This window comes from Salmo trutta, unplaced genomic scaffold (assembly GCF_901001165.1).
Source record: "Salmo trutta unplaced genomic scaffold, fSalTru1.1, whole genome shotgun sequence".
Taxonomy (NCBI): Eukaryota; Metazoa; Chordata; class Actinopteri; order Salmoniformes; family Salmonidae; genus Salmo; species Salmo trutta.
The window spans coordinates 95551-122135 of record NW_021823456.1 but is presented as its reverse complement, the minus strand read 5'-3'; the positions used below and the strand labels follow the sequence as shown (position 1 = coordinate 122135).

Here is a 26585-nt window from a genome sequence, read left to right as displayed (position 1 = left end):
GACTGACCATTCAGAACTCAACCTGTTCCATCCAGGGGCAGACTGACCATCTAGATATCAACCTGTTCCATCCAGGGGCAGACTGACCATCTAGATATCAACCTGTTCCATCCAGGGGCAGACTGACCATCTAGATAACAACCTGTTCCATCCAGGGGCAGACTGACCATCTAGATATCAACCTGTTCCATCCAGGGGCAGACTGACCATCTAGATATCAACCTGTTCCATCCAGGGGCAGACTGACCATCTAGATATCAACCTGTTCCATCCAGGGGCAGACTGACCATCTAGATATCAACCTGTTCCATCCAAGGGCAGACTGACCATCTAGATATCAACCTGTTCCATCCAGGGGCAGACTGACCATCTAGATATCAACCTGTTCCATCCAGGGGCAGACTGACCATTCAGAACTCAACCTGTTCCATCCAGGGGCAGACTGACCATTCAGAACTCAACCTGTTCCATCCAGGGGCAGACTGACCATCTAGATATCAACCTGTCACATCCAGGGGCAGACTGACCATCTAGATATCAACCTGTTCCATCCAGGGGCAGATTGACCATCTAGATATCAACCTGTTCCATCCAGGGGCAGACTGACCATCTAGATATCAACCTGTTCCATCCAGGGGCAGACTGACCATCTAGATATCAACCTGTCACATCCAGGGGCAGACTGACCATCTAGATATCAACCTGTTCCATCCAGGGGCAGATTGACCATCTAGATAACAACCTGTTCCATCCAGGGGCAGACTGACCATCTAGATATCAACCTGTTCCATCCAGGGGCAGACTGACCATCTAGATATCAACCTGTTCCATCCAGGGGCAGACTGACCATTCAGAACTCAACCTGTTCCATCCAGGGGCAGACTGACCATCTAGATATCAACCTGTTCCATCCAGGGGCAGACTGACCATCTAGATATCAACCTGTTCCATCCAGGGGCAGACTGACCATTCAGAACTCAACCTGTTCCATCCAGGGGCAGACTGACCATTCAGAACTCAACCTGTTCAATCCAGTGGCAGACTGACCATCTAGATATCAACCTGTTCCATCCAGGGGCAGACTGACCATCTAGATATCAACCTGTTCCATCCAGGGGCAGACTGACCATCTAGATATCAACCTGTTCCATCCAGGGGCAGACTGACCATTCAGAACTCAACCTGTTCCATCCAGGGGCAGACTGACCATTCAGAACTCAACCTGTTCCATCCAGGGGCAGACTGACCATCTAGATATCAACCTGTTCCATCCAGGGGCAGACTGACCATCTAGATATCAACCTGTTCCATCCAGGGGCAGACTGACCATCTAGATAACAACCTGTTCCATCCAGGGGCAGACTGACCATCTAGATATCAACCTGTTCCATCCAGGGGCAGACTGACCATCTAGATATCAACCTGTTCCATCCAGGGGCAGACTGACCATCTAGATATCAACCTGTTCCATCCAGGGGCAGACTGACCATCTAGATATCAACCTGTTCCATCCAGGGGCAGACTGACCATCTAGATAACAACCTGTTCCATCCAGGGGCAGACTGACCATCTAGATATCAACCTGTTCCATCCAGGGGCAGACTGACCATTCAGAACTCAACCTGTTCCATCCAGGGGCAGACTGACCATCTAGATATCAACCTGTCACATCCAGGGGCAGACTGACCATCTAGATATCAACCTGTTCCATCCAGGGGCAGATTGACCATCTAGATATCAACCTGTTCCATCCAGGGGCAGACTGACCATCTAGATATCAACCTGTTCCATCCAGGGGCAGACTGACCATCTAGATATCAACCTGTCACATCCAGGGGCAGACTGACCATCTAGATATCAACCTGTTCCATCCAGGGGCAGATTGACCATCTAGATAACAACCTGTTCCATCCAGGGGCAGACTGACCATCTAGATATCAACCTGTTCCATCCAGGGGCAGACTGACCATCTAGATATCAACCTGTTCCATCCAGGGGCAGACTGACCATCTAGATATCAACCTGTTCCATCCAGGGGCAGACTGACCATCTAGATATCAACCTGTTCCATCCAGGGGCAGACTGACCATCTAGATATCAACCTGTTCAATCCAGTGGCAGACTGACCATCTAGATATCAACCTGTTCCATCCAGGGGCAGACTGACCATCTAGATATCAACCTGTTCCATCCAGGGGCAGACTGACCATCTAGATATCAACCTGTCACATCCAGGGGCAGACTGACCATCTACTTACTTATTGACTTTATTGTCCCCATGGGGAAATTGTGTTGCAGTGTCATGTACAGATTTAAAGTGGCGTTTAAATACAAAACAAAATTGACCATACAACTTTCATAACAGTTACATACCAATAAAAAAAGACTAGCCTGCTGGCCTTACTGAGTTGATAGGAACATTAGCCTGCTGGCCTTACTGAGTGGATAGGAACATTAGCCTGCTGGCCTTACTGAGTGGATAGGAACATTAGCCTGCTGGCCTTACTGAGTGGATAGGAACATTAGCCTGCTGGCCTTACTGAGTGGATAGGAACATTAGCCTGCTGGCCTTACTGAGTTGATAGCAACATTAGCCTGCTGGTCTTACTGAGTGGATAGGAACATTAGCCCGAGCTATTTAGGAGGGATATCACGCCCCAGAGAGAAGGCTGGGTTAAAACAGCATCAGCCCCAGAGAGAAGGCTGGGTTAAAACAGCATCAGCCCAGAGAGAAGGCTGGGTTAAAACAGCATCAGCCCAGAAAGAAGGCTGGGTTATAACAGCATCAGCCCAGAGAGAAGGCTGGGTTATAACAGCATCAGCCCAGAGAGAAGGCTGGGTTATAACAGCATCAGCCCAGAGAGAAGGCTGGGTTATAACAGCATCAGCCCAGTTAGAAGGCTGGGTTATAACAGCATCAGCCCAGAGAGAAGGCTGGTTTATAACAGCATCAGCCCAGAAAGAAGGCTGGGTTATAACAGCATCAGCCCAGAGAGAAGGCTGGGTTATAACAGCATCAGCCCAGAGAGAAGGCTGGTTTATAACAGCATCAGCCCAGAGAGAAGGCTGGGTTATAACAGCATCAGCCCAGAGAGAAGGCTGGGTTATAACAGCATCAGCCCAGAGAGAAGGCTGGGTTATAACAGCATCAGCCCCAGAGAGATGGCTGGGTTATAACAGCATCAGCCCAGAGAGAAGGCTGGGTTATAACAGCATCAGCCCCAGAGAGAAGGCTGGGTTATAACAGCATCAGCCCAGAGAGAAGGCTGGGTTATAACAGCATCAGCCCCAGAGAGATGGCTGGGTTATAACAGCATCAGCCCAGAGAGAAGGCTGGGTTATAACAGCATCAGCCCAGAGAGAAGGCTGGGTTAAAACAGCATCAGCCCCAGAGAGAAGGCTGGGTTATAACAGCATCAGCCCCAGAGAGAAGGCTGGGTTAAAACAGCATCAGCCCCAGAGAGAAGGCTGGGTTATAACAGCATCAGCCCCAGAGAGAAGGCTGGGTTAAAACAGCATCAGCCCAGAGAGAAGGCTGGGTTATAACAGCATCAGCCCCAGAGAGAAGGCTGGGTTAAAACAGCATCAGCCCAGAGAGAATGCTGGGTTATAACAGCATCAGCCCCAGAGAGAATGCTGGGTTATAACAGCATCAGCCCAGAGAGAAGGCTGGGTTATAACAGCATCAGCCCCAGAGAGAAGGCTGGGTTATAACAGCATCAGCCCAGAGAGAAGGCTGGGTTATAACAGCATCAGCCCCAGAGAGAAGGCTGGGTTAAAACAGCATCAGCCCAGAGAGAAGGCTGGGTTATAACAGCATCAGCCCAGAGAAAAGGGTTAGGACTGGCTGTAAGAGTCCAATTTGTAAGTCGCTCTGGATAAGAGCGTCTGCTAAATTACTTAAATGTAATGTAAATGTAAGAGGGAAGAGAAGTGGCCTGGTTAAACCCAGAGAGAAGGGTTAGGTCTGGCTTTAAGAGGGAAGGGAAGTGGCCTGGTTAAACCCAGAGAGAAGGGTTAGGTCTGGCTTTAAGAGGGAAGGGAAGTGGCCTGGTTAAACCCAGAGAGAAGGGTTAGGTCTGGCTTTAAGAGGGAAGGGAAGTGGCCTGGTTAAAATCAGAGAGAAGGGATGTGGCCTGGTTAAAATGTTAATTTAAATATGGGAAGCTTGGCCCCCTGATTGATTGGGCTTAGAGAGGAAAGGAGAGGGGGAGGTGAGGGGAAGGAGTGGGAGAGAGCGGGGGAGGTGAGGGGGATGGAGCGGGGGAGGTGAGGGGAAGGAGTGGGAGAGAGCGGGGGAGGTGAGGGGGATGGAGCGGGGGAGAGAGGGGGAGGTGAGAAGAAGGAGAGGGGGAGAGAGGGGGAGGTGAGAGGAGGGGAGAGAGGAGAGGGGGAGGCGAAGGGGAAGGAGCGGGAGAGAGAGGGGGAAGGAGCGGGTGAGAGAGAGGGGGAGAGAGGGGGAGGTGAGAGGGAAGGAGCGGGGGTGAGAGGGGGAAGGAGAGGAGAGAGGAGAGGGGGAAGGAGAGGAGAGAGGAGAGGGGAAAGGAGAGGAGTGAGGAGAGGGGAAAGGAGAGGGGAAAGGAGAGGAGAGAGGAGAGGGGGAAGGAGCGGGGGTGAGGGGGAAGGAGAGGAGAGAGGAGAGGGGGAAGGAGAGGAGAGAGGAGAGGGGAAAGGAGAGGAGAGGGGGAAGGAGAGGAGAGAGGAGAGGGGAGAGGAGAGAGGAGAGGGGAAAGGAGAGGAGAGGGGGAAGGAGAGGAGAGAGGAGAGGGGGAAGGAGAGGAGAGAGGAGAGGGGGAAGGAGAGGAGAGAGGAGAGGGGAAAGGAGAGGAGAGAGGAGAGGGGGAAGGAGAGGAGAGAGGAGAAGGGAAAGGAGAGGAGAGAGGAGAGGGGGAAGGAGAGGGGGAGGTGAGAGGGAAGGAGAGGAGAGAGGAGAGGGGAGGGGAGAGGAGAGGAGAGAGGAGAGAGGAGAGGGGAAAGGAGAGGAGAGAGGAGAGGGGGAAGGAGAGGAGAGAGGAGAGGGGGAGGCGAAGGGGAAGGAGAGGAGAGAGGAGAGGGGAAAGGAGAGGAGAGAGGAGAGGGGAAAGGAGAGGAGAGGGGGAAGGAGAGGGGAAAGGAGAGGAGAGAGGAGAGGGGGAGACTCTCTAAGAGCAAGAAGTCGATTTGTTTATTTTCCCTTTTGTCATTTTTATTTTTCTGTTTTACACACCTGGCTGGGCATCCATCCATCAAATTAGTTGTGTGCGTGCGTGCGTGCGTGCGTGTGTGTGTGTGTGTGTGTGTGTGTGTGTGTGTGTGTGTGTGTGTGTGTGTGTGTGTGTGGCGTGCGTGCGTGCGTGCGTGTTTGTGTGTGTGTGTGTGTGTGTGTGTGCGTGCGTGCGTGCGTGCGTGTTTGTGTGCCCAGTAATAAGGACATTAACCACCTCAGATTGGGGTAAGGCTAAATAGAGGGTGAGAGGGTGACCGTCAGGGCAGAAGTGGAGGTGTTTTGTAAGATACAGTATTTAAGACCGTCAGGGCAGAAGTGGAGGTGTTTTGTAAGATACAGTATTTAAGACCGTCAGGGCAGAAGTGGGTGTGTTTTGTAAGATACAGTATTTAAGACCGTCAGGGCAGAAGTGGGTGTGTTTTGTAAGATACAGTATTTAAGACCGTCAGGGCAGAAGTGGTGTTTTGTAAGATACAGTATTTAAGACCGTCAGGGCAGAAGTGGATGAGTTTTGTAAGATACAGTATTTAAGACCGTCAGGGCAGAAGTGGAGGTGTTTTGTAAGATACAGTATTTAAGACCGTCAGGGCAGAAGTGGGTGTGTTTTGTAAGATACAGTATTTAAGACCGTCAGGGCAGAAGTGGGTGTGTTTTGTAAGATACAGTATTTAAGACCGTCAGGGCAGAAGTGGGTGTGTTTTGTAAGTTACAGTATTTAAGACCGTCAGGGCAGAAGTGGGTGTGTTTTGTAAGTTACAGTACTTAACCTGTTATGGCTAGGGGGCAGTATTTTCACGGCCGGATAAAAAACGTACCCGATTTAATCTGATTATTACTCCTGCCCAGAAACTAGAATATGCATATAATTATTAGCTTTGGATAGAAAACACTCCAAAGTTTCTAAAACTGTTTGAATGGTGTCTGTGAGTATAACAGAACTCATTTGGCAGGCCAAAACCTGAGAAGATTCTGTACAGGAAGTACCCTGTCTGACCATTTCTTGCCCTTCTTGATTATCTCTATCCATTACAGGGGATCTCTGCTGTTACGTGACACTTCCTACGGCTCCCATGGGATCTCAGAAGGCGGCAAAAAGCTGAATCGTGGCTTTGCAGGCTCTGGCTGAAAAACATTAGCGCGTTTGGATAGTGGCCAGTAACAGTACTATGAGACTCAGGCTCGTGCACGAGGGGATCCCATGCTTTTATTTTCTCTCTCTTTGTACGTACACACGCTTTCCCGGTCGGAATATTATCGCTTTTTTACGAGAAAAATGGCATGAAAATTGATTTTAAACAGCGGTTGACATGCTTCGAAGTACGGTAATGAAATATTTAGAAATCTTTTGTCACGAAATGCGTCGTGCGCATGACCCTTATTTACACTTCTTGAACGCACAAACAAAACCCCGCTGTTTGGATATAACTATGGATTATTTTGAACCAAACCAACATTTGTTATTGAAGTAGCAGTCCTGGGAGTGCATTCTGACGAAGAACACCAAAGGTAATCAAACTTTTCTAATAGTAAATCGGAGTTTGGTCAGGGCTAAACTTGGTGGGTGTCAAAATAGCTAGCCGTGATGGCTGGGCTATCTACTCAGAATATTGCAAAATGTGCTTTCACCGAAAAGCTATTTTAAAATCGGACATATCGAGTGCATAGAGGAGTTCTGTATCTATAATTCTTAAAATAATTGTTATGTTTTTTGTGAACGTTTAGCGTGAGTAATTTAGTAAATTCACCGGAAGTTTGCGGGGGGTATGCTAGTTCTGAACGTCACATGCTAATGTAAAAAAGCTGGTTTTTGATATAAATATGAACTTGATTGAACAAAACATGCATGCATTGTATAACATAATGTCCTAGGGTTGTCATCTGATGAAGATCATCAAAGGTTAGTGCTGCATTTAGCTGTGGTTTTGTTTTTTGTGACATTATATGCTAGCTTGAAAAATGGGTGTCTGATTATTTCTGGCTGGGTACTCTGCTGACATAATCTAATGTTTTGCTTTCGCTGTAAAGCCTTTTTGAAATCGGACAATGTGGTTAGATAAAGGAGAGTCTTGTCTTTAAAATGCTGTAAAATAGTCATATGTTTGAAAAATTGAAGTTTTTGTATTTTTGAGGAATTTGTATTTCGTGCCACGCCTATCATTGGATATTGGAGCAGGTGTTCCGCTAGCGGAACGTCTAGATGTTTATTTTATTTTTTTATTTCACCTTTATTTAACCAGGTAGGCAAGTTGAGAACAAGTTCTCATTTACAATTGCGACCTGGCCAAGATAAAGCAAAGCAGTTCGACAACATACAACAACACAGAGTTACACATGGAGTAAACAACATACAGTCAATAATACAGTAGAAAAAAATAAGACTATATACAATGTGAGCAAATGATGTGAGATAAGGGAGGTAAAGGCAAAAAAATGCCATGGTGGCAAAGTAAATAAAGTATGGCAAGAAAAACACTGGAATGGTAGATTTGTAGTTTGAAGAAAGTTCAAAGTTCAAATCTAAATAATATGGTGCAAAGGAGCAAAATAAATAAAATAAATAAATACAGTAGGGGAAGAGGTAGTAGTTTGGGCTAAATTATAGATGGGCTATGTACAGGTGCAGTGATCTGTGAGCTGCTCTGACAGCTGGTGCTTAAAGCTAGTGAGGGAGATAAGTGTTTCCAGTTTCAGAGATTTTTGTAGTTCGTTCCAGTCATTGGCAGCAGAGAACTGGAAGGAGAGACGACCAAAGGAGGAGTTGGCTTTAGGGGTGACCAGAGAGATATACCTGCTGGGGCGCGTGCTACAGGTGGGTGCTGCTATGGTGACCAGTGAGCGGAGATAAGGGGGGACTTTACCAAGCAGGGTCTTGTAGATGACCTGGAGCCAATGTGTTTGGCGACGATTATGAAGTGAAGGCCAGCCAACGAGAGCATACAGGTCGCAGTGGTGGGTTGTATATGGGGCTTTGGTGACAAAACGGATGGCACTGTGATAGACTGCATCCAGATTGTTGAGTAGGGTATTGGAGGCTATTTTGTAAATGACATCGCCGAAGTCGAGGATTGGTAGGATGGTCAGTTTTACGAGGGTATGTTTGGCAGCATGAGTGAAGGATGCTTTGTTGCGAAATAGGAAGCCAATTCTAGATTTCACTTTGGATTGGAGATGATTGATGTGAGTCTGGAAGGAGAGTTTACAGTCTAACCAGACACCTAGGTATTTGTAGTTGTCCACAAATTAGAACCGTCCAGAGAAGTTATGCTGGATGGGCGGGCAGGTGCAGGCAGCGATCGGTTGAAGAGCATGCATTTAGTTTTACTTGTGTTTAGGAGCAGGTGGAGACCACGGAAGGAGAGTTGAATGGCATTGAAGCTCGTCTGGAGGGTTGTTAACACAGTGTCCAAAGAAGGGCCAGAAGTATACAGAATGGTGTCGTCTGCGTAGAGGTGGATCAGAGATTCACCAGCAGCAAGAGCGACATCATTTATGTATACAGAGAAAAGAGTTGGCCCAAGAATTGAACCCTGTGGTACCCCCATAGAGACTGCCAGAGGTCCAGACAGTAGGCCAGTAGGCCAGACAGTAGTAGATGTAAGAGGTTTTAAGACCGTCAGGGCAGAAGTGGATGTGGGATGCTTGGCATTCAGTCCAAAGAGTTCAATCTTGGTTTCATCAGACCAGAGAATCTTGTTTCTCATGGTCAGAGTCCTTTAGGTGCCTTTAGACAAACTCCAAGCGGGCTGTCATGTGCCTTTTACTGAGGAGTGGCTTCCGTCTGGCCACTTTACATTAGAAGCCTGATTGGTGGAGTGCTGCAGAGATGGTTGTCCTTCTGGAAGGTTCTCCCATCTCCACAGAAGAACTCTGGAGCTCTGTCAGAGTGACCATTGGGTTCTTAGTCACCTCCCTGATCAAGGCCCTTCTCCCCCGATTGCTCAGTTTGGCCGGGCGGCCAGCTCTAGGAAGAGTCTTGGTGGTTCCAAACTTCTTCCATTTAAGAATGATGGAGGCCACTGTGTTCTTGGGGACCTTCAATGATGCAAACATTTTTTTGGTACACTTCCCCAGATCTGTGCCTCGACACAATCCTGTCTCAGAGCTCTACAGACAATTCCTTCGGCCTCATGGCCTGGTTTTTGCTTTGACATACACTGTCAACTGTGGGACCTTATATAGACAGGTTTGTGCCTTTCCAAATCATGTCCAATGAATAGAATTTACCACAGGTGGACTCCAAGTTGTAGAAACATCTCAAGGATGATCAATGAAAACAGGATGCACCTGAGCTCAATTTCGAGTTTCATAGCAAAGGTCCTGAATAATTATGTAAATAAGTTATTTCTGTTTTTATTTGTAATAAATGTGCAAAAAACTTAAAACCTGTTTTCACTTTGTCATTATGGGGTATTGTGATGTCATTATAGGGTATTGTGATGTCATTATAGGGTATTGTGATGCCATTATGGGGTATTGTGTGTAGATTGATGAGGAAAAACATTAATTGAATCAATTTTAAAATAAGGCTGTAATGTAACAAAATGTGAAAAAAAGTCAAAGGGTCTGATTACCTTCCAAATGCACAGAATGCCTCTTGAAATCAAATGGACATTCAAACAGAGGCCATACACTTCACATTCATGTGCACAATTCTCGATTGTCGATCCTTACAAGCTTGCTAGGCACTGTGATCAACTTAGAATGATGGTGTAACCCTTGTTATATTGGAGCCTTGAGGGGTACAGTCTGTGTTCTTTAACCCTTGTTATTTTGGTGCCTTGAGGGGTACAGTCTGTTCTTTAGCCCTTGTTATTTTGGAACCTTGAGAGGTACACTCTGTGTTCTTTAGCCCTTGTTATTTTGGAGCCTTGAGGGGTACAGTCTGTGTTCTTTAACCCTTGTTATTTTGGTGCCTTGAGGGGTACAGTCTGTTCTTTAACCCTTGTTATTTTGGAGCCTTGAGGGGTACAGTCTGTGTTCTTTAGCCCTTGTTATTTTGGTGCCTTGAGGGGTACAGTCTGTGTTCTTTCAAATGACTGCATGCTAACCAAAGCTATCCTCTCATCTAGTCCAATAAAACGGATGACTGTTGTCCTTGACTGGAACAAAACTCCATCTCTTCTATAGTCCACATGGGATTACAATGGTGTGAATAGTTCCTGATGGGATTGGACAGTTCTAGAGCCGTATCTGCTGTATGGAGGGATGTTGTGACGCTCTGGAACCAGGAAGCTCTGGAACCAGGAAGTGTGGAGTATGTGGACACACACCATTCACGGATTTATGGGAATTTAAACCCGGCGCGGAACAGAGATGGAGACTGGCTTCAAAAATGCTTCTAACTGTAGAACCGAAAACATTATTATTTTTTTTATCTGTAGCTGTCGACTGTGTTTGGTGCGTTTTATGCAGTACTGGGATGGGATTATGTAAAGCTTCTGTCTTACCGAGGGAGAGAGAGGGAGGGGAGATGGGGGAGGAAGACAGAGGTGGTAAAAGAGAGGAAGAGAGGGAGAGGAGAGAAAGAGAGGGAGGGAGAGGGAGAAGAGAGAGAGGGGGAGAGGGAGGGGAGAGAAAGACAGGGTTGAGAGGGAGAAGAGAGAGAAAGAGAGGGAGAGATGAGTGAGACAGAAAGAAGGCAGAAATGAAGGGGAGGAAGAGACGGAGTGAGAATGAAAGAGGGGAGGAAGACAGAGGTGAAGAAAGTGGCCAGAGAAGCGAGCAGCAGCCCTCCGTACATGACCCAAACTGTCATGCCTTCTCCCATCACTGACAATGTGTGTCAGGTGACAGGAAGTTTCTGAACATGACCCAAACTATCATGCCTTCTCCCTCCAATTACAGTGTGTGTGTCAGGTGACAGGAAGTCTCTGAACATGGCCCAAACTATCATGCCTTCTCCCATCACTGACAGTGTGTGTGTCAGGTGACAGGAAGTCTCTGAACATGGCCCAAACTATCATGCCTTCTCCCTCCAATTACAGTGTGTGTCAGGTGACAGGAAGTCTCTGAACATGGCCCAAACGATCATGCCTTCTCCCATCACTGACAGTGTGTGTGTCAGGTGACAGGAAGTCTCTGAACATGGCCCAAACTATCATGCCTTCTCCCTCCAATTACAGTGTGTGTCAGGTGACAGGAAGTCTCTGAACATGGCCCAAACGATCATGCCTTCTCCCATCACTGACAGTGTGTGTGTCAGGTGACAGGAAGTCTCTGAACATGGCCCAAACTATCATGCCTTCTCCCTCCAATTACAGTGTGTGTCAGGTGACAGGAAGTCTCTGAACATGGCCCAAACTATCATGCCTTCTCCCATCACTGACAGTGTGTGTGTCAGGTGACAGGAAGTCTCTGAACATGGCCCAAACTATCATGCCTTCTCCCATCACTGACAGTGTGTGTGTCAGGTGACAGGAAGTCTCTGAACATGTCCCAAACTATCATGCCTTCTCCCTCCAATTACAGTGTGTGTCAGGTGACAGGAAGTCTCTGAACATGGCCCAAACTATCATGCCTTCTCCCTCCAATTACAGTGTGTGTCAGGTGACAGGAAGTCTCTGAACATGGCCCAAACTATCATGCCTTCTCCCTCCAATTACAGTGTGTGTCAGGTGACAGGAAGTCTCTGAACATGGCCCAAACTATCATGCCTTCTCCCATCACTGACAGTGTGTGTGTCAGGTGACAGGAAGTCTCTGAACATGTCCCAAACTATCATGCCTTCTCCCTCCAATTACAGTGTGTGTCAGGTGACAGGAAGTCTCTGAACATGGCCCAAACTATCATGCCTCTCCCTCCAATTACAGTGTGTGTCAGGTGACAGGAAGTCTCTGAACATGTCCCAAACTATCATGCCTTCTCCCTCCAATTACAGTGTGTGTGTCAGGTGACAGGAAGTCTCTGAACATGGCCAAACTATCATGCCTTCTCCCTCCAATTACAGTGTGTGTCAGGTGACAGGAAGTCTCTGAACATGGCCCAAACTATCATGCCTTCTCCCATCACTGACAGTGTGTGTGTCAGGTGACAGGAAGTCTCTGAACATGGCCAAACTATCATGCCTTCTCCCTCCAATTACAGTGTGTGTCAGGTGACAGGAAGTCTCTGAACATGGCCCAAACTATCATGCCTTCTCCCTCCAATTACAGTGTGTGTCAGGTGACAGGAAGTCTCTGAACATGGCCCAAACTATCATGCCTTCTCCCATCACTGACAGTGTGTGTGTCAGGTGACAGGAAGTCTCTGAACATGGCCAAACTATCATGCCTTCTCCCTCCAATTACAGTGTGTGTCAGGTGACAGGAAGTCTCTGAACATGGCCCAAACTATCATGCCTTCTCCCTCCAATTACAGTGTGTGTCAGGTGACAGGAAGTCTTTCAACCTCAAAGCTTTCTCCTTCTCTCTTTTTCACCACTAGATAAAGTCTAACAAATCCATTCACCTGGGATATAGAGTCCTCGTAATATAATAGTCAATGCATAATTAGACATCTAAAAATGTAAGGGAAATATACAGACATCACTGCTGGAAACAGGGGATGTCTGTGTAGAGAATACAGAAACTACACATACAGACATCACTGCTGGAAACAGGGGATGTCTGTATAGAGAATACAGAAACTACACATACAGACATCACTGCTGGAAACAGGGGATGTCTGTATAGAGAATACAGAAACTACACATACAGACATAACCATGGAAACAGAGGATGTCTGTGTAGAGAATACAGAAACTACACATACAGACATAACCATGGAAACAGGGGATGTCTGTATAGAGAGTACAGAAACTACACATACAGACATAACCATGGAAACAGGGGATGTCTGTGTAAAGAATACAGAAACCCTGTTGAAGAAAATAAAGAATGGGAGAGACTTACGCAAGGAGTGCCACTCATCCTGTCGTATGGTCTTTGTGATGTTATACGAGAGGTTCTTGGGTATCGTTGCTGAAGAGTAGTGGTATTTGATATAGGAACATCTGGCAATGGAACCTGGAGGCAGAGAGAGAGAGAGGGAGGAGAGAGAGCGAGAGAGAGAGAGGGGGAGGAGAGAAGGGAGGAGAGAGATGGAGAGAAGGGAGGAGAGAGATGGAGAGAAGGGAGGAGAGAGAGAGAGGAGAGAAGGGAGGAGAGAGAGAGGAGCGAAGTTAGGAGAGAGAGAGGGGAGGAGAGAAGGGAGGAGAGAGAGAGTGAGAGAGAAAGAGAGAGAGAGGGGGGTGAGAGAGGGGGGGAGAAGGGAGGAGGAGAGAAGGGACGAGAGAGAAAGGGGGAGAAGGGACGAGAGAAAGAGAGAGAGAAGGGGGAGAGAAGGGATGAGAGACAGAGAGAGAGAGCGGGAAGAGAGCGGGGAGGAGAGAGAGAGAGAAGGGGGGAGAGAAGGGATGAGACAGAGATAGAGACAGAGAGAGAGAGAGAGAGAAGGGGGAGAGAAGGGATGAGACAGAGAGAGAGAGAGCGGGAAGAGCGGGGGAGGAGAGAGAGAGAGAAGGGGGGAGAGAAGGGATGAGAGACAGAGAGAGAGAGAGAGAGAGAAGGGGGGAGAGAAGGGATGAGACAGAGACAGAGAGAGAGAGAGAGAGAGAGAGAGAGAGACAGAGAGAGAGAGAGAGAGAGAGAGAGAGAAGGGGGAGAGAAGGGATGAGAGACAGAGAGAGAGAAAGAGAGAACCAGTTTAGATGTGTTACAGTGAGAGAGAGAGAGAACCAGTTTAGATGTGTTACAGTGAGAGAGAGAGAGAGAGAGAACCAGTTTAGATGTGTTACAGTGAGAGAGAGAACCAGTTTAGATGTGTTACAGTGAGAGAGAGAGAGAGAGAGAGAAAGAGAGAGAGAGATAAAGAGAAAGACAGAGAGACAGAGAACCAGTTTAGATGTGTTACAGTGACAACACCACCTTAGAGAACGTTACCTCCTGAACAGGTCTCATTTCAGATCATAATGACTTGATGAACACATAAAGGTTCTGTACGGTTTAGTTTTGCTAAAGGGTTGACAGATGAAAAGGTTATTTCTGTTAGACAGTCATTGAATAACCAGTCATGGACATCACATTGTTGTATTGAGACAATGGGCTGATGGGCTCTATTATATTAAACACGCTGTGTCTGTTCAATTGATGGAAAAAGTTAATTTCCTTTAGATTTTAGTAGCGTGACATCCCAGCAGTCTGAGGAATCATTTTATTCAGTTCATTAATAAAATGTTTATAAATCCTTCAGTGATAGGAGCGACGCAGCATTAAAAATGAGTTTTAACAATGTGACATTCCTATTAATCTACAAACGTGTTTGACTGTGTATCAGGTCGGTGGTTCACCTCAACAATTCCGTTACAATGTCAGACACGTTAAGGTCAACTCATCTGACCCTGACTAGACTCCTCGCCATAGAATTAGGATATAGACAAACTAGAACGGATATAGAAAACTAGAATGGCTATAGAAAAACTAGAATGGATATAGAAAAACTAGAATGGATAGAATGGATATAGAAAAACTAGAATGGATATAGAAAAACTAGAATGGATATAGAAAAACTAGAATGGCTATAGAAAAACTAGAATGGATAGAATGGATATAGAAAAACTAGAATGGATATAGAAAAACTAGAATGGATATAGAAAAACTAGAATGGATATAGAAAAACTAGAATGGATATAGAAAAACTAGAATGGTTAGAATGGATATAGAAAAACTAGAATGGATATAGAAAAACTAGAATGGATATAGAAAAACTAGAATGGCTATAGAAAAACTAGAATGATATAGAAAAACTAGAATGGATGTAGAAAAACTAGAATGATATAGAAAAACTAGAATGGATAGAAAGGATATAGAAAAACTAGAATGGATGTAGAAAAACTAGAATGATATAGAAAAACTAGAATGGATAGAAAGGATATAGAAAAACTAGAATGGATATAGAAAAACTAGAATGGATATAGAAAAACTAGAATGGATATAGAAAAACTAGAATGGATATTAACCCTCTCATGATGGTCCAAAGGTCAGTCATGTTGGTCAGGGAGTTGGTCGACTACGGTTTACCAGTGCTGTGATTAAGATATTGTGTAAAACAATGAATGTGAAGATTGTATCTGCACTGTGTGTGTGTTATTTAGCTAGACAGACAGTTTTAGAAGAAGGATTCCATACAGTTTAAATTGTGTTTTAATTAACTGCTAATATGACAAAATTCCATTGAAACAATGCAGTCAATCACACAGACCACAGCCATACGCTCAAACCACTAGAGACAGGACTGGCTCAAACCAGTAGAGACAGGACTGGCTCAAACCAGTAGATAACAGGACTGGCTCAAACCAGTAGAGACAGGACTGGCTCAAACCAGTAGATAACAGGACTGGCTCAAACCAGTAGAGACAGGACTGGCTCAAACCAGTAGATAACAGGACTGGCTCAAACCAGTAGAGACAGGACTGGCTCAAACCAGTAGAGACAGGACTAGCTCAAACCAGTAGATAACAGGACTGGCTCAAACCAGTAGAGACAGGACTGGCTCAAACCAGTAGAGACAGGACTGGCTCAAACCAGTAGATAACAGGACTGGCTCAAACCAGTAGAGACAGGACTGGCTCAAACCAGTAGATAACAGGACTGGCTCAAACCAGTAGAGACAGGACTGGCTCAAACCAGTAGATAACAGGACTGGCTCAAACCAGTAGATAACAGGACTGGCTCAAACCAGTAGATAACAGGACTAGCTCAAACCAGTAGAGACAGGACTGGCTCAAACCAGTAGAGACAGGACTGGCTCAAACCAGTAGAGACGACTACAGGACTGGCTCAAACCAGTAGAGACAGGACTGGCTCAAACCAGTAGATAACAGGACTAGCTCAAACCAGTAGATAACAGGACTGGCTCAAACCAGTAGATAACAGGACTGGCTCAAACCAGTAGAGACAGGACTGGCTCAAACCAGTAGATAACAGGACTGGCTCAAACCAGTAGAGACAGGACTGGCTCAAACCAGTAGATAACAGGACTGGCTAAAACCAGTAGAGACAGGACTGGCTGAAACCAGTAGAGACAGAACTGGCTCAAACCAATAAAGACAGGATTGGCTCAAACCAGTAGAGACAGGACTGGCTCAAACCAGTAGAGACAGGACTGGCTCAAACCAGTAGATAACAGGACTGGCTCAAACCAGTAGAGACAGGACTGGCTCAAACCAGTAGAGACAGGACTGGCTCAAACCAGTAGATAACAGGACTGGCTCAAACCAGTAGAGACAGGACTGGCTCAAACCAGTAGAGACAGGACTGGCTCAAACCAGTAGAGACAGGACTTAGACAAGGTGTAAATGCAACAAGTACTGATATTGGAGCAGCAGGTAGTCTAGCGGGTAGAGCGTTAGACTAGTGACCCGAAAGGTTGCTAGATTGAATCCCCTGAGCTGACAAGGTACAAATTCTGTCGTTCTGTCCCTGAACAAGGCAGTTAACCCACTGTTCCCAGGTAGGCTAATTGAGAACAAGTCCTTTATTTAACCAGGTAGGCTAGCAGAGAACAAGTCCTTTATTTAACCAGGTAGGCAAGTTGAGAACAAGTTCTCATTTACAATTGCGACCTGGCCAAGATAAAGCAAAGCAGTTCGACAACATACAACAACACAGAGTTACACATGGAGTAAAACAAACGTACAGTCAATAATACAATAGATAAAATAAGTCTATATACAATGTGAGCAAATGAGGTGAGATAAGGGAGGTAAAGGCAATAAAAGGCCATGGTGGCGAAGTAAATACAATATAGCAAGTAAAACACTGGAATGGTAGATTTGTAGTGGAAGAAAGTGCAATGTACAGGTGCAAATCAAATCAAATCAAATCAAATGTATTTATATAGCCCTTCGTACATCAGCTGAAATCTCAAAGTGCTGTACAGAAACCCAGCCTAAAACCCCAAACAGCAAGCAATGCAGGTGAAAGAAGCACGGTGGCTGGGAAAAACTCCCTAGGAAAAACTCCTGAGAAAGGCCAAAAACCTAGGAAGAAACCTAGAGAGGAACCAGGCTATGAGGGGTGGCCAGTCCTCTAGGTGCAGTGATCTGTGAGCTGCTCTGACAGCTGGTGCTTAAAGCTAGTGAGGGAGATAAGTGTTTCCAGTTTCAGAGATTTTTGTAGTTTATTCCAGTCATTGGCAGCAGAGAACTGGAAGGAGAACGGTAAGCATAGAAATAACACGCATAGAACCGATCTACTGCTTCTTAGACTGGCTTTCAATGAGAACGACAGATCTATAACTAACATTTCTACGTGAATTTGGTCAGGTCGCCCAAAGAAGTGATTTATTTTTTTGCACTGTATTTTAGAGGCTGTTTATCTCTGTACACACTGACCCTCTGATACAGCCACTCACATACGACCTGCTGCTACTCTGTTTATCTCTGTACACTGACCCTCTGATACAGCCACTCACATACGACCTGCTGCTACTCTGTTTATCTCTGACCCTCTGATACAGCCACTCACATACGACCTGCTGCTACTCTGTTTATCTCTGTACACTGACCCTCTGATACAGCCACTCACATACGACCTGCTGCTACTCTGTTTATCTCTGACCCTCTGATACAGCCACTCACATACGACCTGCTGCTACTCTGTTTATCTCTGTACACTGACCCTCTGATACAGCCACTCACATACGACCTGCTGCTACTCTGTTTATCTCTGACCCTCTGATACAGCCACTCACATACGACCTGCTGCTACTCTGTTTATCTCTGTACACTGACCCTCTGATACAGCCACTCACATACGACCTGCTGCTACTCTGTTTATCTCTGACCCTCTGATACAGCCACTCACATACGACCTGCTGCTACTCTGTTTATCTCTGTACACTGACCCTCTGATACAGCCACTCACATACGACCTGCTGCTACTCTGTTTATCATATATCCTGTTTCCTAGTCACCTTCCCCCTATACATATCTCTACCTATATCATTTTGGTAATAAATGATTATTTTTAACATTATTTTTTTTAAAGGATTCTACTTTATAAATGAGGCCAACAACGGGATTGATTTATTTTGATGATATTAGTGACTTGGTGAAAACATGTTTGTCCTGGTTACATATAGTAGTGTGGTTTCAATTCTACATGGAAAAACACAGCTCTGTCTGTGTGTGTGTGTGTGTGTGTGTGTGTGTGTGTGTGTGTGTGTGTGTGCGTGCGCCCACACGTGCATGGCGTGCAGGCGCACATGCAAACACACACACACAAACACACAAACAAACATACACACACAAACATACACACACTAAAACACAATTGTCTTATATGAGCTGCTATAGAGTTTCCTAATGGCCAGAGAGAGACAGAGAGGCCAGAGTGAGACAGAGAGTCCAGGGAGAGACAGAGGCCAGGAAGAGACAGAGAGACCAGGGAGAGACAGAGAGGCCAGGAAGAGACAGAGACCAGGAAGAGACAGAGAGGCCAGGGAGAGACAGAGAGGCCAGGAAGAGACAGAGGCCAGGAAGAGACAGAGAGGCCAGGAAGAGACAGAGGCCAGGAAGAGACAGAGAGGCCAGAGTGAGACAGAGAGGCCAGGAAGAGACAGAGTCCAGGAAGAGACAGAGAGGCCAGAGTGAGACAGAGAGCCAGAGAGAGCCAGAGAGGCCAGAGAGAGCCAGAGAGGCCAGAGAGAGACAGAGAGCCCAGGGAGAGACAGAGAGGCCAGGGAGAGACAGAGAGCCCAGGGAGAGCCAGAGAGGCCAGGGAAAGAGAGAGAGAGGCCAGAGATAGACGGAGGGCCAGAGAGAAGCGGAGAGGCCAGAGAGAGACAGAGAGGCCAGGGAGAGACAGAGAGGCCAGGGAGAGACAGAAAGACCAGGGAGAGACAGAGAGGCCAGGGAAAGAGAGAGAGAGGCCAGAGAGAGACGGAGAGGCCAGGGAAAGACAGAGAGGCCAGGGAGAAAGACAGAGAGGCCAGAGAGAGACAGAGAGGCCAGAGAGAGACAGAGAGGCCAGAGAGAGAGACAGAGAGGCCAGAGAGAGACAGAGAGGCCAGAGAGAGACAGAGAGGCCAGGAAGAGACAGAGGCCAGGAAGAGACAGAGAGGCCAGGAAGAGGCAGAGGCCAGGAAGAGTCAGAGAGGCCAGAGTGAGACAGAGAGGCCAGGGAGAGACAGAGAGGCCAGGGAGAGACAGAGAGGCCAGGGAGAGACAGAGAGGCCAGGAAGAGACAGAGACCAGGAAGAGACAGAGAGGCCAGGAAGAGACAGAGAGGCCAGGAAGAGACAGAGAGGCCAGAGTGAGACAGAGAGGCCAGAGAGACCAGGAAGAGACAGAGGCCAGGAAGAGACAGAGAGGCCAGAGTGAGACAGAGAGGCCAGAGAGAGCCAGAGAGTCCAGAGAGAGACAGAGAGCCCAGGGAGAGACAGAGAGGCCAGGGAGAGACAGAGAGCCCAGGGAGAGACAGAGAGGCCAGGGAAAGAGAGATAGAGACCAGAGATAGACGGAGGGCCAGAGAGAGACGGAGAGGCCAGAGAGAGACAGAGAGGCCAGGGAGAGACAGAAAGACCAGGGAGAGACAGAGAGGCCAGGGAAAGAGAGAGAGAGGAGAGAGAGACGGAGAGGCCAGGGAAAGACAGAGAGTCCAGGGAGAGAGACAGAGAGGCCAGAGAGAAAGACAGAGAGGCCAGGGAGAGACAGAGAGGCCAGGGAAAGAGAGATAGAGACCAGAGAGAGACAGAGAGGCCAGAGAGAGACAGAGAGACCAGGGAGAGACAGAGAGGCCAGGGAGAGAAAGAGAGGTCAGGGAGAGACAGAGAGGCCAGAGAGAGACAGAGAGGCCAGGGAGCGACAGAGAGGCCAGGGAGAGACAGAGAGGCCAGGGAGAGAAAGAGAGGCCAGGGAGAGACAGAGAGACAGAGGACAGAGGCCAGAGAGATACAGAGAGGCCAGAGAGAGACAGAGAGACAGAGGACAGAGAGGCCAGAGAGAGACAGAGTGGCCAGGGAGAGAAAGAGAGGCCAGGGAGAGACAGAGAGACCAGCTGTCTTTTCCATATACTACTGGAGGCCGCTACGGAGCCAGACACCATTTAAACCCAATGACATTCTAGACTCATAGGGCTCATTCTTGGCTCTTTTAAAGGGCAGTTTCTCCACTGTAATGGGGGAAAAAATTACAACGTGTGAAATAAAGGGGTTATAGAAGTGGCTTGTGGGTAATAGGGGTCTGACGGAAGAGTTTAGACCAATCAGTATACATCGAACCTTAGCTAATTGCGACAAGATAGTCATAGCTGCTAGCTAACTAAATTTACACCACATGGCCAAAAGTTGGTGGACACACCCGTCAAATGAGTGGATTCGGCTATTTCAGCCACAGCCGTTGGTGACGGGTGTATAAAAAGAAGCACACAGCCATGGAATCTCCATAGACAAACATTGGCAGTAGAATGGCCTTATTGAAGTTGCTCAGTGACTTTCAAAGTGGCACTGTCATAGGATACCACCTTTCCAACAAGTCAATTCATCAAATTTCAGCTCTGCTAGAGCTGCCCCCGGTCAACTGTAAGTCCTATTATTGTGAAGTGAACACATCTAGGAGCAACAACGGCTCAGCCGCGAAGTGGTAGGCCACACAAGCTCACATTAACGGGACCACAGAGTGCTGAAGCGCGCAAAAATCATCTGTCCTCGGGTTGCAACACTCACTACCGAGTTCCAAACTGCCTCTGGAAGTAACATCAGGACAATAACTGTTTGTCAGGAGCTTCATGAAATGGTTTTCCATGGCCCGAGCAGCCGCACACAAGCCTAAGATCACCATGCGCAATGCCAAGCGTCGGCTGGAGGGTTTAAAGCTTCCTTTAAAGAGGTGGATTGGTCTCTTGCCTTGCGACCCCCTATTTTATCTCAAGGGCATTTTGCAGTTCTATTTCCCTGGTTATTTTGCTAAGGATTAATAGCAGAGATTCTCTACGGCAACGGCTCAACACAACACCCCAAAAAACCTTCCATTCGACATTGTGTGTTCAGGTCCATGAAACAGCGTTTCCTTCCTGAAAAACGATGATTATATGATTACATGTAAATCAGTTACTCCCCAACCCTGCTTTTGACCAAAACCCTATGGGCCCTGGTCAGAAGCAGTGCACTTTAAAGGGAATAGGGTGCCGTTTGGGATGCAGACATGAGGCAGCCACTGCAGCAAAACAAACAACACTCTTTTCAGAGGACAAACAGAGAGCGAACACTAAGACCAGCAGAGCCTATCTCTCTCTCTCTCTCTCTCTCTTTCTCTCGCTCTCTCTCTCTCTCTCTCTGTCTCTCTCTCTCTCTCTCTCTGTCTCTCTCTCTGTCTCTCTCTCTGTCTCTCTCTCTCTCTCTCTCTCTCTCTGTCTCTCTCTCTCTCTCACTCTCTCTCTCTCTCTCTCTCTCTCTCTCGCTCTCTCTCGCTCTCTCTCGCTCTCTCTCGCTCTCTCTCTAATTAAAACAAATTTAAGGTTCTTTATTGGCATTGGGAAACATATGTTTACATTACCAAAGCAAGTGAAATAGATAATAAATAAACAATAAAAATGAACAGTAACATTACACTCACACAAGAGTATCTCCACAACACCATACTGGTTCAGTCCTCTAGAGAATGTAGAGGGTATCTCCTCAACACCATACTGGTTCAGTCCTCTAGAGAATGTAGAGGATATCTCTACAACACCATACTGGTTCAGTCCTCTAGAGAATGTAGAGGGTATCTCCACAACACCATACTGGTTCAGTCCTCTAGAGAATGTAGAGGGTATCTCCACAACACCATACTGGTTCAGTCCTCTAGAGAATGTAGAGGGTATCTCTACAACACCATACTGGTTCAGTCCTCTAGAGAATGTAGAGGCTATCTCTACAACACCGTACTGGTTCAGTCCTCTAGAGAATGTAGAGGGTATCTCCACAACACCATACTGGTTCAGTCCTCTAGAGAATGTAGAGGGTATCTCTACAACACCATACTGGTTCAGTCCTCTAGATAATGTAGAGGGTATCTCCACAACACCATACTGGTTCAGTCCTCTAGAGAATGTAGAGGGTATCTCCACAACACCATACTGGTTCAGTCCTCTAGAGAATGTAGAGGGTATCTCCACAACACCATACTGGTTATGTCATGTGCTTCAACTCATCCCCTGAAGCATATTCAAGCCTCACGTAGTTAAGCCAGTCTCCCATTTAAATATTTCTAGAAGGACAAGGCACTACTTGACAATGTACAAGAAAACAAACCACGATATCAGCTTTATAGCCTGGGTCTTTTCCCAATATTTATCTGTCAGTGTTCAATATGGATTCACAATCAGACAAAGACCTTTTGTCAGGCTCAGGGGAGACTCGTTCACACACACACACACCACACACGCACACACACACACACACACACACACACACACACACACACACACACACACACACACACACACACACACACACACACACACACACACACACACACACACACACACACACAGCTTTCATTATGTGAATTTTCATAACTTTTTAGGGAGTAAAATATTATTCCCATTCAATATCCTATTTTCCCTAACCCCTAACCCTAAACCTAAGCCCAACATTAACACCAAAAACCTTAATCCTAAACCTAACCCCAACCCCAAACCTTAGGACTAAATAGCATTTTAATCTGTTCAGTCTAATCTGTTCAGTCTGCTAGCAGGTTATTGACCCTCTGCTCTACAGGCTAATTGCTACTGGGCCTCTTGCTGTGCACTGTCTCTCTGACTAAGATACATGGACTTGATGGGAACAGAGGCTGTCCTTTCAGATGCCCGTCTATAAAGATAAAGGGTGCATCTGAAATTGCACCTTATTCCCTCCCATGGACCCTGGTCAAAAGTAGTGCACTAAATAGGGAATAGGCTACAATTTTAGACAGTCCCAGAGGGTCCTGTTGAGGACAGAGGCTGTCCTTTAAGATGCCTGTCTATAAAGATAAAGGGTGCATCTGAAATGGGACCCTATTCCCTCCCATGGACCCTGGTCAAACATAGTGCACTATATAGGGAATAGGCTGCCATTTTAGATAGACCCAGAGGGTCCTGATATGAGGACAGAGACTGTCCTTTAAGATGCCTGTAAACTTCAGTAACAATATCTGCCAGAGGTCACTCAGTAATGTCACCACTGTTTCCATATCCGTCACAGACCAGCTGCTGTGGCATTAAACAATATGAGGTGGCATCCATCAGAGGCCAATGAGACATGGGTTAGGGCTCACATGGCACCCTATTCCCTACATAGTGCACCACTTACTCTATAGGGCTCTCGTCAAAAGTAGTGCCCTCTACACGGAAATTGTGCCATTTGGGATATAGCCAACGTCACTAATCTTTCCTTTATGATAAAGGAGAGAACAGCAGCGTTACAGTTTATTCTGAAAGCTTAAACACTAACAGTGATTCTTGAAGCACTGTCTCTGAAACCATGAACCCTTCCAGCTAATGCATTTACCAAGTGTTGCCAAACTGTAAACACAACTCACTGTTCTCTGCTTTACACTCAGTTTTTGGAATTTAATAACACACTTCTAGAAAAACTGTAAACATTGTTCTCTACATTGCTACTGTCACAGTATCTAACGAAGGTGGCGCCCCTCCTCGGTCGGGCGGCGCTCGCCGGTCGTCGTTGCCGGCCTATTAGCTGCCACCGATCGTTGTTTCTGTGTCTTTTGGTTTTGTCTGTCTATCCCGCACCTGTTTTGTGTTTGTCATTAGTGGGGGGTTATTTAGTGTGTATTTTCAGTTGGGGTTCTCGTGCGGGATTGTTCATTTGTTCACTCAGGACAGTTGTAATTATATCCTATTAGTAGACATTATATTGCCGGGCTGCGCCCCGCGCGCTGTTTGTTTTCCAATGCGCTTATTTGTTTTGGGAAAAGTGTTTTCTCCTGGCGGACTTCGCCAAGCGCCCTGTGCCCAACGGCTATTGCGTCTTGTATTTATTATTAAAACTCAGTTGCTCCGGCCCTCTGTCTCCTGCTCCTGATTTCACATATCTACTGGTCCTAGACAATCGTGACAGAATCCCGCACCGAAAATGGAGTCAGCAGGAGCAGAAGCGCCGTCCATGGCTGAGCAGGTCTCTCAACACGCCAGCCTCCTCCACCGCCTAGGCTCGGCCATGGACCAGGTGTTGGCCCGGTTGGAGAACTGGGAGAGAGGTGCTTCCCCAGCTGGACCAGCTCCGGTCCCTCACCCTGCGCCCCTACACACACCCCCTGAAGCGGGCGCCGGTGGTATCCGGATTACTCCTCCCCGGGAGTTCGATGGGACGGCCGCTGGGTGCAAGGGGTTCTTGCTCCAATTGGAACTATACCTGGCGACCGTCCGCCCCCCCCCCCTCCGACGAAGAGAGGGTGAGCGTCCTCGTCTCCTGTCTCACGGGTCGAGCCCTAGAATGGGCCAATGCGGTCTGGGATGGCCCAGACTTGGCTCGGGGCGACTACCCTGAGTTCACCCGGAGGGCAGGGCGGCGGGTGAGCGGTTATTCCATTTGAGACAGGAGACGAGGAGCGCTCAGGATTTCGCCCTGGAATTCCGGACTCTCGCCGCTGGATCGGGGTGGAACGAGCGGGCCTTGATAGACCACTATAGGTGTAGCCTTCGCGAGGACGTCCGCCGGGAGCTGGCCTGTAGGGACAACGCCTCCACCCTCGACCAACTGGTGGACTTGTCCATTAGACTGGACAACCTGCTGGCTTCCCGGGGACGTTCCAGTCGGGGCCTGTTCGTTCCGCCTCCCAGTCCCCCCGCTCCACAGCCCATGGAGATAGGGGGGGCTGCGTCGAGGAGGACCGGAGGGGAGGGTCTCTCCTGCACCCGATGTGGACGCAGAGGACACACTGTGGACCGGTGCTGGAGTGGTCCCCCCGGGAGTTCGGAGGGCAGGCAGAGCACTCCACCTGGCCATGCTGCTGCTCCAGTTTCAACTGTTCTGCCTGCGGCTACGGAACCCTGACCTGTTCACCGGACGTGCTTGTTGCACCCTCGACAATTACTATGATTATTATTATTTGACCATGCTGGTCATTTACGAACATTTTAACATCTTGACCATGTTCTGTTATAATATCCACCCGGCACAGCCAGAAGAGGACTGGCCACCCCTCATAGCCTGGTTCCTCTCTAGGTTTCTTCCTAGGTTTTTGGCCTTTCTCAGGAGTTTTTCCTAGGGAGTTTTTCCCAGCCACCGTGCTTCTTTCACATGCATTGCTTGCTGTTTGGGGTTTTAGGCTGGGTTTCTGTACAGCACTTTGAGATTTCAGCTGATGTACGAAGGGCTATATAAATAAATTTGATTTGATTTGATTTTGATTTGATTTACTTCGAACCCCCAGGTGAGTCCGCACCAGCCACACCCAGAGCCCCCTGTCGACCACATGTACACCTCGGTTTGTTTTCCAGATTTTTCCCCTCACTTCCAGTATAAGGCACTAGTCGATTCAGGTGCAGCTGGGAGTTTTATGGACCTTGGGTTAGCGAAGAGGTTAGGGATTCCCCTGGTTCAGCTGGACCACCCCTTCCCCGTGCACGCCCTAGATAGTCGACCGCTAGGGTCAGGCCAAGTAGGGGAGGTCACAGTGCCACTGGTGATGCAGACGTGGGGGGGTCATGAGGAGCGTATCAGCCTGTTCCTCATTGACTCCCCAGCGTTTCCGGTGGTACTGGGAATCCCCTGGCTAGCCACGCACAACCCTCAGATTTTGTGGAGACAGAGGGCTCTTACGGGGTGGTCGAGGGAGTGCTCAAGTAGGTGCATAGGAGTTTCCATCGGTGCGACTACGGTGGAGAGTCCAGACCAAGTCTCCACCGTGCACATTCCCTCAGAGTATGCCGATTTGGCTATCGCCTTCAGTAAGACGAAGGCGACTCTATTACCACCCCATCGACGAGGGGATTGTGCGATAAACCTCCAGGCCGACGCGGTCCTTCCTAGGAGTCACGTGTATCCTCTGTCTCAGGAGGAGACAGTGGCTATGGATACATACGTCACTGAATCCTTGAGACAGGGATACATTCGGCCATCTAAGTCCCCCGTCTCCTCAAGTTTTTTTTTGTGAAGAAGAAGGAGGGAGGTCTGCGCCCGTGCATTGACTATAGAGGTCTAAATGCTATCACAGTGGGTTTCAGTTACCCGCTACCTCTCATCGCTACGGCAGTGGAGTCATTTCACGGGGCGCGCTTCTTCACGAAATTAGATCTCAGGAGCGCATATAACCTGGTGCGTATCCGAGATGGAGACGAGTGGAAAAACGCATTTAGTACCACATCGGGCCATTATGAGTACCTCGTCATGCCGTATGGGTTAAAGAACGCTCCCG

The 26585-nt window shown here is 47.5% G+C and overlaps 1 protein-coding gene across 1 annotated transcript in view; it reads right to left on the bottom strand.

The window, feature by feature from the left end:
• LOC115191032 (transmembrane protein 178B) overlaps positions 1–26585 on the bottom strand; it is a 152959-nt gene that overhangs the window by 109955 nt on the left and 16419 nt on the right. The window contains exon 2 of the mRNA XM_029749034.1: positions 13096–13209. Within this exon, the coding sequence (XP_029604894.1) occupies positions 13096–13209 (114 nt within the window). The remainder of the gene's footprint in view (positions 1–13095; positions 13210–26585) is intronic.